Source organism: Ranitomeya imitator, chromosome 9 (genome assembly GCF_032444005.1).
Source record: "Ranitomeya imitator isolate aRanImi1 chromosome 9, aRanImi1.pri, whole genome shotgun sequence".
NCBI classification, from domain to species: domain Eukaryota; kingdom Metazoa; phylum Chordata; class Amphibia; order Anura; family Dendrobatidae; genus Ranitomeya; species Ranitomeya imitator.
Genome location: NC_091290.1, coordinates 112,244,225 through 112,262,241, shown reverse-complemented (window position 1 = coordinate 112,262,241; position 18,017 = coordinate 112,244,225). Strand labels below are relative to the sequence as shown.

The 18,017-nt window shown below is 47.9% G+C and overlaps 1 protein-coding gene across 6 annotated transcripts in view; it reads left to right on the top strand.

The window, feature by feature from the left end:
* Nucleotides 1–1,750: 1,750 nt before the first annotated feature.
* The window catches only part of CYLD (CYLD lysine 63 deubiquitinase), a 58,619-nt gene continuing 42,352 nt past the window's right edge, over nt 1,751–18,017 (top strand). The window contains exons 1-4 of one of the 6 annotated variants that reach the window (XM_069738464.1): nt 1,751–2,042; nt 7,733–7,802; nt 11,642–12,256; nt 15,842–16,144. In XM_069738464.1, coding sequence (XP_069594565.1) covers nt 11,756–12,256; nt 15,842–16,144 — 804 coding nt within the window. In that variant the 5' untranslated portion in view covers nt 1,751–2,042; nt 7,733–7,802; nt 11,642–11,755. Of the gene's footprint in view, nt 2,043–3,045; nt 3,069–7,343; nt 7,532–7,732; nt 7,834–11,641; nt 12,257–15,841; nt 16,145–18,017 lie in introns of those variants that run through there. The other 5 variants (XM_069738466.1, XM_069738461.1, XM_069738463.1 and 2 more) reach the window with 5 other exon arrangements.

Here is an 18,017-nt window from a genome sequence, read left to right as displayed (position 1 = left end):
GTGGAGGCAGAATGGAGGACGGATGGAGGCAGAATTGAGGGTGGACGAAGCAGAATGGAGGACGGACGGAGGCAGAATTGAAGGTGGAGGCAGAATGGAGGACGGATGGAGGCAGAATTGAGGGTGGACGAAGCAGAATGGAGGATGGATGGAGGCAGAATTGAAGGTGGAGGCAGAATGGAGGACGGATGGAGGCAGAATTGAGGGTGGACGAAGCAGAATGGAGGATGGATGGAGGCAGAATTGAAGGTGGAGGCAGAATGGAGGACGGACGGAGGCAGAATTGAGAGTGGACGAAGCAGAATGGAGGATGGATGGAGGCAGAATTGAAGGTGGAGGCAGAATGGAGGACGGACGGAGGCAGAATTGAGAGTGGACGAAGCAGAATGGAGGATGGATGGAGGCAGAATTGAAGGTGGAGGCAGAATGGAGGATGGATGGAGGCAGAATTGAGGGTGGACGAAGCAGAATGGAGGATGGATGGAGGCAGAATTGAAGGTGGAGGCAGAATGGAGGACGGACGGAGGCAGAATTGAGAGTGGACGAAGCAGAATGGAGGATGGATGGAGGCAGAATTGAAGGTGGAGGCAGAATGGAGGACGGATGGAGGCAGAATTGAGGGTGGACGAAGCAGAATGGAGGACGGATGGAGGCAGAATTGAGGGTGGACGAAGCAGAATGGAGGACGGACGGAGGCAGAATTGAAGGTGGAGGCAGAATGGAGGACGGATGGAGGCAGAATTGAGGGTGGACGAAGCAGAATGGAGGACGGATGGAGGCAGAATTGAGGGTGGACGAAGCAGAATGGAGGACGGATGGAGGCAGAATTGAGAGTGGACGAAGCAGAATGGAGGACGGATGGAGGCAGAATTGAAGGTGGAGGCAGAATGGAGGACGGATGGAGGCAGAATTGAGGGTGGACGAAGCAGAATGGAGGACGGATGGAGGCAGAATTGAGGGTGGACGAAGCAGAATGGAGGACGGACGGAGGCAGAATTGAAGGTGGAGGCAGAATGGAGGATGGATGGAGGCAGAATTGAGAGTGGACGAAGCAGAATGGAGGATGGACGGAGGCAGAATTGAAGGTGGAGGCAGAATGGAGGACGGATGGAGGCAGAATTGAAGGTGGAGGCAGAATGGAGGATGGATGGAGGCAGAATTGAAGGTGGAGGCAGAATGGAGGACGGATGGAGGCAGAATTGAAGGTGGAGGCAGAATGGAGGATGGATGGAGGCAGAATTGAAGGTGGAGGCAGAATGGAGGACGGATGGAGGCAGAATTGAAGGTGGAGGCAGAATGGAGGATGGATGGAGGCAGAATTGAGAGTGGACGAAGCAGAATGGAGGATGGACGGAGGCAGAATTGAAGGTGGAGGCAGAATGGAGGACGGACGGAGGCAGAATTGAAGGTGGAGGCAGAATTGAAGGTGGAGGCAGAATGGAGAACAAACTGACGCTGTTTCAATGCAAAGTCTGAAAAACTGCCGCCCATAGTAACCAATCACAGCACAGCTCTCATTTTTAGAGTGCCTTTAGAAAATGAAAGATGAAATGTGATTGGCTGCTGTGAGCAACCCGATTTTCCTCTATAGATAACCCAGAAACACTATTACACCGGCTCTCTGTGACACACAGCCATGTCTGACCTCAGCACTGACCCCTACACGGCTAATGCGCAAGTAAACATAATAGTATACACCCCCGTTACACCTCCTATCTGGTCATGTGATCAATCATATGGTCATGACGTCACCGAAGGTCCTTCAGCTTCCTATGAGCTGGGTTCTACGACGATCGGGTGACGGCGATCGTCGGCGGCCGCCTGCAGTGTAAACATCGGAGCCCGGAGATCACGGCACCCGCTCCCTCCTCCATGTGTCCGGGAGGCTTCCTCCTCCTCCGCCGGCCCCTCATCCCGCCCGTGTGCTCCGCCTCATGTAATGCAGGAAGAAGCTGCAGCCTGATGTCCTCCCCCGGCCGTTACTGAGGAGCGGAGCTGCCGGGACAGAGGGGAGTGCAAGACCGGGGGGACAGGAGACGGGGGTGAGTGCGGGACCGGGGGGGACAGGAGACAGGGGGAAGTGCGGGACCGGGGGGACAGGAGACGGGGGGAAGTGCGGGACCGGGGGGACAGGAGACAGGGGTGAGTGCGACACCGGGGGGACAGGAGACGGGGGTGAGTGCGGGACCGGGGGGGACAGGAGACAGGGGGAAGTGCGGGACCGGGGGGACAGGAGACGGGGGTGAGTGCGACACCGGGGGGACAGGAGACAGGGGGAAGTGCGGGACCGGGGGGACAGGAGACAGGGGGAAGTGCGGGACCGGGGGGACAGGAGACGGGGGGAAGTGCGGGACCGGGGGGACAGGAGACGGGGGTGAGTGCGACACCGGGGGGACAGGAGACGGGGGTGAGTGCGGGACCGGGGGGGACAGGAGACAGGGGGAAGTGCGGGACCGGGGGGACAGGAGACGGGGGTGAGTGCGACACCGGGGGGACAGGAGACAGGGGGAAGTGCGGGACCGGGGGGACAGGAGACAGGGGGAAGTGCGGGACGGGGGGACAGGAGACAGGGGGAAGTGCGGGACCGGGGGGACAGGAGACGGGGGTGAGTGCGGGACCGGGGGGGACAGGAGACAGGGGGAAGTGCGGGACCGGGGGGACAGGAGACAGGGGGAAGTGCGGGACCGGGGGGACAGGAGACAGGGGGAAGTGCGGGACTGGGGGGACAGGAGACGGGGGTGAGTGCGGGACCGGGGGGGACAGGAGACAGGGGGAAGTGCGGGACCGGGGGGACAGGAGACAGGGGGAAGTGCGGGACCGGGGGGACAGGAGACAGGGGGAAGTGCGGGACCGGGGGGACAGGAGACGGGGAAGTGCGGGACCGGGGGGACAGGAGACGGGGGTGAGTGCGACACCGGGGGGACAGGAGACGGGGGTGAGTGCGGGACCGGGGGGACAGGAGACGGGGGTGAGTGCGACACCGGGGGAAGTGCGGGACCGGGGGGAAGTGCGGGACCGGAGGACAGGAGACGGGGGTGAGTGCGACACCGGGGGGACAGGAGACGGGGGTGAGTGCGGGACCGGGGGGGACAGGAGACAGGGGGAAGTGCGGGACCGGGGGGACAGGAGACGGGGGGAAGTGCGGGACCGGGGGGACAGGACAAGGGGGTGAGTGCAGAACCAGAGGGACAGGACAAGGGGGTGAGTGCGGGACCAGAGGGACAGGACAAGGGGGTGAGTGCGGGACCAGAGGGACAGGACAAGGGGGTGAGTGCGGGACCGGACAAGGGGGTGAGTGCAGGACTGGAGGGACCGGACAAGGGGGGTGAGTGCGGGACCGGACAAGGGGGTGAGTGCGGGACTGGAGGGACCGGACAAGGGGGTGAGTTCGGGACCGGACAAGGGGGTGAGTTCGGGACCGGACAAGGGGGTGAGTGCGGGACCGGACAAGGGGGTGAGTGCGGGACCGGAGGGACCGGACAAGGGGGTGAGTGCGGGACCGGAGGGACCGGACAAGGGGGTGAGTGCGGGACCGGAGGGACCGGACAAGGGGGTGAGTGAGGGACTTGACAAGGGGGTGAGGGAGGGACCGGACAAGGGGGTGAGTGCGGGACCGGAGGGACCGGACAAGGGGGTGAGTGCGGGACCGGAGGGACCGGACAAGGGGGTGAGTGAGGGACTTGACAAGGGGGTGAGGGAGGGACCGGACAAGGGGGTGAGTGCGGGACCGGAGGGACCGGACAAGGGGGTGAGTGCGGGACCGGAGGGACCGGACAAGGGGGTGAGTGCGGGACTTGACAAGGGGGTGAGTGCGGGACCGGAGGGACCGGACAAGGGGGTGAGTGAGGGACTTGACAAGGGGGTGAGTGCGGGACCGGAGGGACCGGACAAGGGGGTGAGTGCGGGACCGGACAAGGGGGTGAGTGCGGGACCGGACAAGGGGGTGAGTGCGGGACCGGAGGGACCGGACAAGGGGTCGGGGCTGTCACCACTGATTTGTGTGTCATAGACACTGATCTGTCACATGACCCTGGTGTCCCCTATACCTTATATATTTATATATCCTTACAGTGCTCAGCGTAAATAAGTACACCCCCTTTGAAAAGTAAGATTTTAATTACTACAGTATCTCACTGTATCGAAGAAGAAGAATTTCCCCCATTGTGAGAAGACTGACTTTTCTAGAATATTTTCTAACCTGTAACTTTCATTATAAAATCTTCAGCTTTACTCAAATTAGTTGATGCAAAAATTAGTACACCCTGAGTAAAAACTACTACATCATCTAGTGTTTTATTTGTCATCTATGATTAAGGACAGCACAGTCTTCTATGCATGGAATGAACAGTTTGCAACATCTTTTTCCATTCTTCAAGCATGACCACTTATAGAGGCTGGATGGCGAGTGATGACAACTTGTCTCTTCAGAGTTCCCCATATTTGTACGATTGAGGTCAGATCAGGAGACACACGGCCACTGAATCACTTTCATCCTGTTCTTCCTCAGAATTTCAATAATGGTGTTAGATGTGTGTTTTGGATCATTTCCATGAAGGAAAAGTGCAAGTCTACCAAGAGCACGGAGTGATGGCGGCATCTTCTCTTTCAATTTAGAGCAGTACACCTGTGAATTCATGATGCCATTAATGAAACGTAGCTCCCCGAGACCACAAGCTCATACAACACCATGTAAGGACACTGCTACCATCATGTCTCACTGTAGGCATCATACATTTTACTAAATGCATGGTATCTGCAGTGAAACATGGTGGTGGCAGTGTCCTTTCATGGGGCTGCTGGTCTCAAGGAGCTACATGTCATTGATGGTACCATGATTTCACAGAAAGGGAAGAACCCACCAACAATGATCAAAAACACACATCTGTTGCATTTCTGAAGAACCGGATGAAAGTGATTCAGTGGCCATGTGTCTCCTGATCTGACCTCAATCGTACACCTATCGGGACCTCTAAAGAGACAAGTTGTCATCGCTCTCCAGGCTCTATAAGAGGTCCTTCAAGAAATGAAAAAGATGTTGCAATATGTCATCAACTTGTTCATTCCATGCCTAGAAGACTTGATGCTGTCCTTAAAAATCATGGAGCTCATGCAAAATACTGGGTGTAGTAGTTTTTGATGTGGGGTGTACTCATTTTTGTAACAACTAATTAGAGTAAGGCCTTATTCACACAGAGTATTTTTGCATCAGTGTAGACCACAGTCAGGAGAGGAACTTACAGCGAAAAACTGTGAATGAAAGCTTGACACGTGTTCTGTGTGTTGGAGACACTCGTGGTTTTGGCAAATACTGATGTGTGAATGAGGCCAAACAGTGATGTTTTGTAATGAAAGTTCTGTTATCAACCCTACTTTCATGTTATGCACTGGGAGCTGTGGTTTTATCGGCTTGTACTGGGAGCTGTGATTTTGTCAGCTTGTACTGGTAGCCGTGGTTTTGTCCAGGAGCACTGGTAGCCGTGGTTTTGTAGGGGTGTACTGGGAGCTGTGGTTTTGTAGGGGTGCACTGGTAGCTTTGGTTTTGTAGGGGTGCACTGGTAGCTGTTTTGTCCAGGAGCACTGGTACCTGTGGTTTTCTCTGGGTGTACTAGGAGCTGTGCTTTTGTCAGGGTGTACTGGGAGCTGTGGTTTTGTAGGGGTGTACTGGTACCTGTGGTTTTCTCTGGGTGTACTAGGAGCTGTGCTTTTGTCAGGGTGTACTGGGAGCTGTGGTTTTGTAGGGGTGCACTGGTACCTGTGGTTTTCTCTGGGTGTACTAGGAGCTGTGCTTTTGTCAGGGTGTACTGGTAGCTGTGCTTTTGTCGGGGTACACTGGGAGCTGTGCTTTTGTCAGGGTGTACTGGGAGCTGTGGTTTTGTAGGGGTGTACTTGTAGCTGTGGTGTTGTCGGGGTGCACTGGTAGCGGTGGTGTTGTCGGGGTGCACTGGTAGCGGTGGTGTAGTCGAGGTGCACTGGTAGCGGTGGTGTTGTCGGGGTGCACTGGTAGCGCTGGTGTTGTCGGGGTGTACTGGTAGCCGTGGTGTTGTCGGGGTGTACTGGTAGCCGTGGTGTTGTCGGGGTGTACTGGTAGCCGTGGTGTTGTCGGGGTGCACTGGTAGCGGTGGTGTTGTCGGGGTGCACTGATAGCGGTGGTGTTGTTGGGGTGCACTGATAGCCGTGGTGTTGTCGGGGTGCACTGGTAGCGGTGGTGTTGTCGGGGTGCACTGGTAGCGGTGGTGTTGTCGGGGTGTACTGGTAGCGGTGGTGTTGTCGGGGTGTACTGGTAGCGGTGGTGTTGTCGGGGTGTACTGGTAGCGGTGGTGTTGTCGGGGTGTACTGGTAGCGGTGGTGTTGTCGGGGTGCACTGGTAGCGCTGGTGTTGTCGGGGTGCACTGTTAGCGCTGGTGTTGTCGGGGTGCACTGTTAGCGCTGGTGTTGTCGGGGTGCACTGGTAGCGCTGGTGGTGTCGGGGTGCACTGTTAGCGCTGGTGTTGTCGGGGTGCACTGGTAGCGGTGGTGTTGTCGGGGTGCACTGGTAGCGCTGGTGTTGTCGGGGTGCACTGGTAGCGGTGGTGTTGTCGGGGTGCACTGGTAGCGCTGGTGTTGTCGGGGTGCACTGGTAGCGCTGGTGTTGTCGGGGTGCACTGGTAGCGCTGGTGTTGTCGGGGTGCACTGGTAGCGCTGGTGTTGTCGGGGTGCACTGGTAGCGCTGGTGTTGTCGGGGTGCACTGGTAGCGCTGGTGTTGTCGGGGTGCACTGGTAGCGCTGGTGTTGTCGGGGTGCACTGAATACAGACCTAATACATAGAAGCTGCTGGAGGAAAGGTTTTTAATGAAAAGTGACTGCAGAATTTCCCCTAATACATGAAGTGTTGTGTGCAGAGAGATGGCGGCGCGGCCTCCGGGCCTGACTGGCAGAGCTGGAAATCCCCTGCAATGCATTATACACATCAACCTGTGCAGAAGCACGGAGGAAGCGATTATGTGTCATTACTGATGGGGAGAAAAGTACTTGTTATGGGGGTGACCTTCAGTCTTATGGGGGCACCATTGCTTTTATTGGGGGCACAGTTGCCGTTATGGGGGTAGCACGGTTGCTTTTATGAAGTACACCGCTACTTTAAAGGTGGGCATGGTTACTGTCTCTGAAGGCGACATTGGCTCACATTGAGAAGTACAGTATGGTGGGATTCCCATACAATAAGTGGTCCGGTGCCGTGACGCCCTCTTTTTTGATGCCCTGCTCCGGCAGACATCCACCGGAGCGCGGAGACCTGTATTACCACCATCGCTATCACTGATTAATCCTGCTCATATTCATTTCTGATCCTACATGTCCGGGATAAGACAATGGTGGCCGAGATCCAGTGCGGGACGTAGATCACAAGGAATTCTAGAGTTCCATTGCCTCTCCTGTTATCTGGCACTGCTGCGCCCTTCAATGGTGTACATTACTGAATATATAATAATGCACCCATTAGTGACCAGGAATGTCGGATTAAAGGAATTTTACTTGGCTCTCTCCTGGAATTACGGTAGTTTTACTTGATTTTTTTTCTTTTTTTTTTACATTAAGAACAAAGCAAAATATTTTCCAGAATTATTTTTCTTTTTTTGTCTTAATTTTCTTATTTTTTGCATTTATTTCCGGTTTTCTGTTAAATTATCAAATTTTGTTATTAGAGGTTTCTCCATGTTTATTAATAGTAATAATATATTTTTTCTATTATTTATAGCTGTGAAAATGATCCGTGGTTGAGCCGGAGGAGGCGTCTGCAGCGTCGTGTGCACTCAGCAGATGCAATGGTATGACAAGTGTCGCACACGCTGCCGTCAGGTCCGTCTATGCCTCCGTGCACATTGTGCTTGTGGCTGCAGCAGTGCTGGAAGGATTGAACGTTAGGTCACAATGGATTCTGCTTTTTAAATAATGTATTATTCAGTTTAACATGTGTTTAATATTCAATGGATCAGCAGCCAAAAAATGTTTTATTTCGGGTGACATGCCCCTTTAAATAAAATCCCCCCCCCCGCCCCCCACAAGGCAAAAAAAAGTAATATGTTGTAAATTGTCCATCATTGCAGGGGCGACTGCTTCTCCTCTTATAGGACCTGCTATCACACATTAGAACGACTTCTGTTCTAGACCCATAGAAGTGATGGAGCGGTGGTCACGTGCACTACCTCTTCTGCAGAAGTGATGGAGTTGTGGTCACACGTATGCACTACCTCCTCTATAAAATTAATGGGTGCGGCGGTCACATGTGCACTACCTGTTTTATAGATGTGATGGAGCGGAGGTCACGTGCTATTCCTCTTCTATAGAAATGTTGTAGCTGTGGTCACACGTGTGCACTACCTCTTCTATAATAATAATAATAATAATAATAATTTTATTTATATAGCGCCAACATATTCCGCAGCGCTTTACAAATTATAGAGGGGACTTGTACAGACAATAGACATTACAGCATAACAGAAATACAGTTCAAAACAGATACCAGGAGGAGTGAGGGCCCTGCTCGCAAGCTTACAAACTATGGGGAAAAGGGGAGACACGAGAGGTGTCTATAGAAGTGATGGAGCAGTGTTCACATGTGCACTACCTCTTCTATTGACGTGATGGGAGCGGTGGTCACACGTGTGCACTACCTCTTCTATAGAAATGATGGAGCGGTGGTCACATGTGCACTACCTCTTTTATAGAAGTGATGGAGCGGTGGTCACACATGTGCACTACCTCTTCTGTAGACGTGATGGGAGCAGTGGTCACATGTGCACTACCTCTTCTGTAGACATGAAGGGAGCAGTGGTCACATGTGCACTACCTCTTCTGTAGACGTGATGGGAGCAGTGGTCACGTGCACTACCTCTTCTGTAGATGTGATGGGAGCAGTGGTCACATGTGCACTACCTCTTCTGTAGATGTGATGGGAGCAGTGGTCACATGTGCACTACCTCTTCTGTAGACATGATGGGAGCAGTGGTCACATGTGCACTACCTCTTCTGTAGACATGATGGGAGCAGTGGTCACATGTGCACTACCTCTTATGTAGACATGAAGGGAGCAGTGGTCACATGTGCACTACCTTTTCTGTAGATGTGATGGGAGCAGTGGTCACATGTGCACTACCTCTTCTGTAGACGTGATGGGAGCAGTGGTCACATGTGCACTACCTCTTCTGTAGACATGAAGGGAGCAGTGGTCACGTGCACTACCTCTTCTGTAGATGTGATGGGAGCAGTGGTCACATGTGCACTACCTCTTCTGTAGACGTGATGGGAGCAGTGGTCACATGTGCACTACCTCTTCTGTAGACATGATGGGAGCAGTGGTCACATGTGCACTACCTCTTCTGTAGACATGAAGAGAGCAGTGGTCACATGTGCACTACCTCTTCTGTAGATGTGATGGGAGCAGTGGTCACATGTGCACTACCTCTTCTGTAGACATGATGGGAGCAGTGGTCACATGTGCACTACCTCTTCTGTAGACATGATGGGAGCAGTGGTCACATGTGCACTACCTCTTATGTAGACATGAAGGGAGCAGTGGTCACATGTGCACTACCTTTTCTGTAGATGTGATGGGAGCAGTGGTCACATGTGCACTACCTCTTCTGTAGACGTGATGGGAGCAGTGGTCACATGTGCACTACCTCTTCTATAGACGTGATGGGAGCAGTGGTCACGTGCACTACCTCTTCTATAGACGTGATGGGAGCAGTGGTCACGTGCACTACCTCTTCTATAAACGTGGGAGCAGTGGTCACATATGTGCACTACCTCTTCTATAGATGTGATGGGAGCGGCTTTCCCAGACCACTATACAGTCGAATGTAAAAGTTTGGGCACCCCTGATCAAAACTACTTTTATTGTGAACAGTTAGGTAAGTTGAAGATTAAATGATCTCTAAAAGGTCTAAAGAGAACGATGACACATTTCCTTTCTATTTCAGGCATAAAAATATATAACTGTGGTCTTAATTTTAATTTTAAAGATTACAAGAAGGAAAATGGGCCAATGCAAAAGTTTTGACACACTTAGAGATCTGTGTGCTCAGATTGCTTTGACCAAGGTTTAAGACCTTCGTTAGCAGTTAAGGTTATGGCTTGTTCACCGTCATCATCAGTAAAGGCCAGAATATGCAAATTTCCCAGCTTTATAAAAACTCAGCTTTATAAAAACTTTTACCTTGTGCCAAAAAACAGCAGCCATGGGTTCTTCTAAGCAGCTGCCTAGCACTCTGAAAACAGTGGAGGCCCGCAGAGCAGGAGAATATAAGAAGATGGCAAAGCGTTTTCAAAATGACCTTCCCTCAGTTCGAAATGTACGTAGATAAGAAACGGCAAATGGCAGAAACAGTGGAGGTCAAGATAAGGTCTGGAAGACCAAGCAAAAGTACACAGTGAGATCTGCTTGCAGGATTGTTAAAGAGTCAAATCAGAAACCGTGCTTGAATGCAAAATTATTTCAGGAAGATTTCGCAAACTCTGGAGTTGTGGTACATTGTTTTACTGTTCAGAGACACCTGCAGAAATATGGCCTTCATGGAAAAGTAATTAGAAGAAAACTTCTTCTGTGTCCTCACCATAAATTTCAGCATCAGAAGCATGCAAAAGAACATCTAAACCAGCCTGATGCATTTTGGAAACAAGTCCTGTGGACTGATGAAGCTAAAATAGAACTCTTTTGCCACAATGATCAATGTTATATGTGGAGAAATAGGGCCCAGAATTGTAGAGAATTAACATATTGCCAATCATTAAGCATTGGGTGGATCAATCATGGTTTGGGGTTGTGTTGAAGCCAGTAGCACAGGAAACATTTCATGAATAGAGAGAAGAATAAGTTCAATGAAATTTCAACAAATTCATTATGCAAACAGAACACGATCTGTAAAAAAAGCTAAAGTTGAAAAGAGGATGGCTTCCACAAATGGATAATGATCCTAAACACACATCAAAATCCATAATGGACGACCTCAAAAGGTGAAAGTTGAAGGTTTTACAATGGCCCTCACAGTCTCCTGATCTGAACATCATTGAAAATTGTGGCTAAACCTCAAAAAAGCAAAGGATGCAAGACGACCCAGGAATCTCACAGAACTGAAAGAATTTTCCGAGGAAGAATGGATGAAAATCCCTGAAATAAGTTCAAAGACTAGGCTGGCTACTAAGCGTTTACAAGCTGTGATACTTGCAAAAGGGGGTGCTACTAGGTACTAACCATAGAGGGTGGCCAAACTTTTGCATCGGCCCATTTTCCTTTTGTAATTTTTAAAACGTAAAAGATGAAAGTGTATATATAATACTTTTGCTGAAAATACAAAAGAAATGTGACATCTTTCACTGTAGGCCTTATAGAGATCATTTCATCTACAACTTGCTTAACTGTTCACAATGACAGTAATTTTGACCAGGGGTGCCCAAACTGTTACATGTCACAGTATGTCTCATATGACTAATTATTAATTGCTAGTGCTACACGCCAGTACATGAAAAATGTAAAAAATATTACGATTAAAAGCTTAATTTTTTGTATTCCTGTGTCCATATCCGGTGCAGACAGACTGGTAGGATGATATGTAAGCGATTAATCCATTTCCATTCATGGAGGACTTTCTCATTTTTTGCTCCTTAGACTGGCCACTCATTCATCTTCTTGGATTATGGTATTGGCAAAATCACAGTATTGGACATATAGGATCATCTAAGCCAAGGGACCTCTTAACTCATTGACTGCTGCCTCGTCACAATGAGTTCCAATCTCTGGGGTCAAGACAAAAGCAGCTCTTCCTATTGGGAAGAACGGATTTTTTACCTCCTCATCCAGGAGTGCAGTTTACTGGACAAACAGACCCAAAAACAGATCAAGGTTCCTCGGGGGAGCATCGGGCAGTTTGTCCAGGAGCGGTGTGCCCACAGCAGGAGCATCCCATCCAAGAGCAAAAAGTTGCAGATCGCCTTGAAGATCTTGGATCAGACCCACACCCTCGTCTTTGTGGACGAGAAAGACGTTATTGAGATTACAGAGAAGCTGACGGAGCTTCTTCTGGCCATCACAAACTGCGAGGAGCGCTACAGTCTATACAGAAATAAAGCCAGACTGTCCAGAGCCTTGCAGATCGAGACCGGGTCCGCCGTCAGGGTCTTCCTGAGGCCGGGAGATGGCCACTACCCTGGCGTGGTGCGGTATAGGGGACCATTGCTGACAGAAAGATCTGTCACTGGGATTTTCTTTGGTGTGGAATTATTGGTAAGTCTTGGATTTCATCTACAATAAAAAAAGCAATATTTGCTTATAAAAAAATTATCAGCACCGTCATAGGGATTATTTAAGAGATAAATTGACAATGGAGCAATGTGATTTCTGCTGTTGGTGGGGCGCGTCCCTACATACGAAAACGGTTGGTATCCGTATATGGAGTTTGATTTTTTTTTATGTAGGACAAGTTGTAATTTTACTTTATAATATAGTGAAAAATGGGGGAAACAAATAGCAAATGTGGTGAAATTCTGAAAAAAAAATCCTGCAATTCCATCATTGTTTTTTTTGAGGTTAGATTTTATGGTGTTCATTGTGCAGTAAAATAACTTGACGATATAATTCTTCCTGTCAGTACCGTTTCAGCAATACCAATTCTGGGAGGGTTTGTGCTATTTTGGCATGTCAGGGGCTCTTGAAATGTGACATGTCATCTGCTATCTGTTCCAGCCAAAATTGTACTCCATAATTCAATTGGTGTTCCTTCCTTTCCAAGCTCTGCCGTGCGCCCAAGCAGTAGTTTTCCTCCACATATGTGGTATTGATGTACTTAGGAGAAATTCAACAAGATGCATGGTCCATTTTCTCCTGTTAACCTTGTGAAAAGGTAAAAGTTTGGAACTGAAGCAACATTTTTGTGGGAAAAAATTACTTTTTAAAATTTTCACTGCTCAATGTTATAAAATTCTTTGACGCATCGGTTGTTTCAAAGTACTCACTACACCTCTAGATAAGTTCCTTGAAGGATATAGTTTTCAAAATGGGGTCACTAGTGCGGATCTTCACTGTTCAGGCACATCATGGGCTCTGCAAACGCAACATGACATCTATCTATTCAAGCCAATTTTGTACTCCAAAAGTTAAACGGTGCTACTTAGTTTCTGAGCCCTACCGTGCGCCCAAACAGTAGTTTTCCTCCACTTATGGGGCATTGGTGTACTCCTGGCCAAAATTCTGTTATTTTCACAAATAAAAATAACATTTCGACCTAAATTTACCACTAACATAAAGTATAAAGTGTTACAAAAATACAGGCTCAGAATCACTTGATTTCGTTAAAGTGTTCCAGAGTTATTTTCACATGTCAGAATAGTAAAATTTGGCCTGGTCAAGAACGTGAAAATCGGTTCGGGGCGAAGGGGTTTAATGATTTTATATTTTGATTACCCGGACTTCTATAGACAATGGTGATCCCAATTGTGTTTATCTTTTTTTTTTTTTTTTATTTCTTGATTGTAATACTGCAAAATAGAGGCTGCTTTAAACTTTTATATTTAGTTTTTAAAGCATTTATATTTTTTGCTTTATTTTTTTACTACCACTAAGGGATTTAAACTTGACTTATGCCAGTATGTACACTGTGTGCAGAATAATTAGGCGAGTTGTATTTTGATCACATGATACTTTTTATACATGTTGTCCTACTCCAAGCTGTTCAGGCTTGAGAGCCAACTACCAATTAAGTAAATCCGGTGATGTGCATCTCTGTAATGAGGAGGGGTGTTGTCTAATGACATCAACACCCTATATAAGGTGTGCTTAATTATTAGGCAACTTCCTTTCCTTTGGCAAAATGGGTCAGAAGAGAGATTTGACGGGCTCTGAAAAGTCCAAAATTGTGAGATGTCTTGCAGAGGGATGCAGCAGTCTTGAAATTGCCAAACTTTTGAAGCGTGATCACCGTACAATCAAGGGATTCATGGTAAATAGCCAACAGGGTCGCAAGAAGCGTGTTGGGCAAAAAAGGCGCAAAATAACTGCCCATGAATTGAGGAAAATCAAGCGTGAAGCTGCCATTTGCCACCAGTTTTGCCATACTCCAGTAACGTTGCAGCTCTGAAATAACAAAAAGCACAAGGTGTGCGATACTCAGGGACATGGCCAAGGTAAGGTAGGCTGAAAAACGACCACCTTTGTAGAAGAAACATAAGATAAAACGTCAAGACTGGGCCAAGAAATATCTTAAGACTGACTTTTCAAAGGTTTTATGGACTGATGAAATGAGAGTGACTCTTGATGGGCCAGAGGCTGGATCAGTAAAGGGCAGAGAGCTCCACTACGACTCAGATGCCAGCAAGGTGGGGGTGGGGTACTGGTATGGGCTGGTATCATCAAAGATGAACTTGTGGGACCTTCTCGGGTTGAGGATGGAGTGAAGCTCAACTCCCAGACCTACTGCCAGTTTCTGGAAGACAACTTCTTCAAGCAGTGCTACAGGAAGAAGTCGGTATAGTTCAAGAAAAACATGATTTTCATGCAGGACAATGCTCCATCAGATGCCTCCAACTACTCCACAGCGTGGCTGGCCAGTAAAGGTCTCAAAAATGAAAAAATAATGACATGGCCCCCTTGTTCACCTTATCTGAACCCCATAGAGAACCCGTGGTCCCTCATAAAATGTGAGATCTACAGGGAGGGAAAACAGTCCACCTCTCGGAGCAGTGTCTGGAGGCTGTGGTGGCTGCTGCACACAATGTTGGTCATAAACAGATCAAGCAACTGACAGAATCTATGGATGGAGGCTGCTGAGTGTCATCATAAGGAAAGGAAGCTATATTGGGCACTAATTTTTTGGGGTCTTGTTTTTGTATGTCGGAAATGTTTATTTCTAAATTTTGTGCAGTGATATTGGTTTACCTGGTGAAAATAAACAAGTGAGATGGGAATATATTTGTTTTTTATTAAGTTGCTTAATAATTCTGCACAGTAATAGTTACCTGCACAAACAGATATCCTCCTAAGATAGCTAAATCTAAAAAAAAAAAAACCACTCCAACTTCCAGAAATATTAAGCTTTGATATTTGAGTCTTTTAGGTTGATTGAGAACATAGTTGTTGATCAATAATAAAAACAATCCTCTAAAATACAACTTGCCCAATAACTCTGCACGCAGTGTAGTGTAAATCGCAGTCTCCTGTGAAGCACTGGTGAGCGCACGCACTGCCGATCATGATATTTAAATGCCTCTCTCAGTGATTGACATTGGCATTTGCCTAATTAAAAAGTGCGGGCTCAGCTCTTGAGTACTCTTCATACATGAGCACACCCTTACTGTGATATACTGCGAAATCGGGATGTGTGAAGGGGTTAATGATTGCTAGTAATGGTTGTGAAATGACCATCCTGAAGCACCTCTTCTTACCAGTCAGCTTTGTGCCGTTCCTTTGTTGTTCCACCTACTTTGTGGGTGTGTCCCTTCATAGTCTGATACTGTCCAATCAGAGGTGATGACATCCGCCTGCGTTTGGACACACCCCTCCTACTAGGGGAACAGTAACTCTGTAGGTAATGTATTCATATCCAGGAGGGATAATAGAGGAACGGCACAATGCTGACTGGTACGAAGCGGTGCTCCAGGATTGTTATTTCATGGGGAATTCAAGCATTTACTAAAACGGACATGTCCGGTGTGGTGGCAGGTGCCCCTTAAAGTGAACCTGTGTCCAATGTACTTTTACAGAAGGGGGCGCTGTACCAAATTGTGCAACTCCCCTGAAGATGAAGCATGAAGGTGCTGTAGACATAGCAATGTTCAGTGTGTCACTCTCATGCATCTTCCTTTTTTCACCGATCAGGAGGATGGCCGAGGTCAGGGATTTACAGAAGGATCGTACCAGGGAAAGCAATTATTCCGCTGTGATGACGAATGCGGCGTATTTGTGGCTCTCGACAAACTAGAACTGTGTGAGGAAGACGATGATGAACTAGAAAGTGACTATGCATCTCCGGTCGACACCAACCCTACCGAAATCCCTCCACTGGAGATCAACTCCCGGGTGTCTCTGAAAATCGGAGAAGGGATGGAATTTGGAACGGTGATATTCTGCGACGTGTTACCAGGGAAAGAAAGCCTTGGGTACTTTGTTGGAGTAGATATGGTAAGTGAGCTTAACGGACTTGTTCCAAATGGCAATGGGTCCTCATTATTTTTATTTTTGCTGTCGAAATCAAGCATTTCATCCACCGATCTCATGCCGTGTTTGTATACCATGTTTCTCCTATTGAAAAAAATGGTGTAAAAGAAAGAAAAAAAAAAAATTCAAAACAAAAATTTCCCCAAAATGCAACTTGGCTACAACTCCCTTTGCTACGAGTGCCAAATTTGTTTATATATTCTTGGTTTCATCAGTATTTCGAAGGGGCCAGAAATATATATATATATATATATACAGTTAGGGCCAGAAATATTTGGACAGTGACACAATTTTCGCGATTTGGGCTCTGCATGCCACCACATTGGATTTGAAATGAAACCTCTACAACAGAATTCAAGTGCAGATTGTAACGTTTAATTTGAAGGGTTGAACAAAAATATCTGATAGAAAATGTAGGAATTGTACACATTTCTTTACAAACACTCCACATTTTAGGAGGTCAAAAGTAATTGGACAAATAAACATAACCCAAACAAAATATTTTTATTTTCAATATTTTGTTGCAAATCCTTTGGAGGCAATCACTGCCTTAAGTCTGGAACCCATGGACATCACCAAACGCTGGGTTTCCTCCTTCTTAATGCTTTGCCAGGCCTTTACAGCCGCAGCCTTCAGGTCTTGCTTGTTTGTGGGTCTTTCCGTCTTAAGTCTGGATTTGAGCAAGTGAAATGCATGCTCAATTGGGTTTAGATCTGGAGATTGACTTGGGCATTGCAGAATGTTCCACTTTTTGGCACTCATGAACTCCTGGGTAGCTTTGGCTGTATGCTTGGGGTCATTGTCCATCTGTACTATGAAGCGCCGTCCAATCAACTTTGCAGCATTTGGCTGAATCTGGGCTGAAAGTATATCCCGGTACACTTCAGAATTCATCCGGCTACTCTTGTCTGCTCTTATGTCATCAATAAACACAAGTGACCCAGTGCCATTGAAAGCCATGCATGCCCATGCCATCACGTTGCCTCCACCATGTTTTACAGAGGATGTGGTGTGCCTTGGATCATGTGCCGTTCCCTTTCTTCTCCAAACTTTTTTCTTCCCATCATTCTGGTACAGGTTGATCTTTGTCTCATCTGTCCATAGAATACTTTTCCAGAACTGAGCTGGCTTCTTGAGGTGTTTTTCTGCAAATTTAACTCTGGCCTGTCTATTTTTGGTATTGATGAATGGTTTGCATCTAGATGTGAACCCTTTGTATTTACTGTCATGGAGTCTTCTCTTTACTGTTGACTTAGAGACAGATACACCTACTTCACTGAGAGTGTTCTGGACTTCAGTTGATGTTGTGAACGGGTTCTTCTTCACCAAATTAAGTATGCGGCGATCATCCACCACTGTTGTCATCCGTGGACGCCCAGGCCTTTTTGAGTTCCCAAGCTCACCAGTCAATTCCTTTTTTCTCAGAATGTACCCAACTGTTGATTTTGCTACTCCAAGCATGTCTGCTATCTCTCTGATGGATTTTTTCTTTTTTTTCAGCCTCAGGATGTTCTGCTTCACCTCAATTGAGAGTTCCTTTGACCGCATGTTGTCTGCTCACAGCAACAGCTTCCAAATGCAAAACCACACACCTGGAATCCACCCCTGACCTTTTAACTACTTCATTGATTACAGGTTAACGAGGGAGACGCCTTCAGAGTTAATTGCAGCCCTTAGAATCCATTGTCCAATTACTTTTGGTCCCTTGAAAAAGAGGACGCTATGCATTACAGAGCTATGATTCCTAAACCCTTTCTCCGATTTGGATGTGGAAACTATCATATTGCAGCTGGGAGTGTGCACTTTCAGCCCATATTATATATATAATTGTATTTCT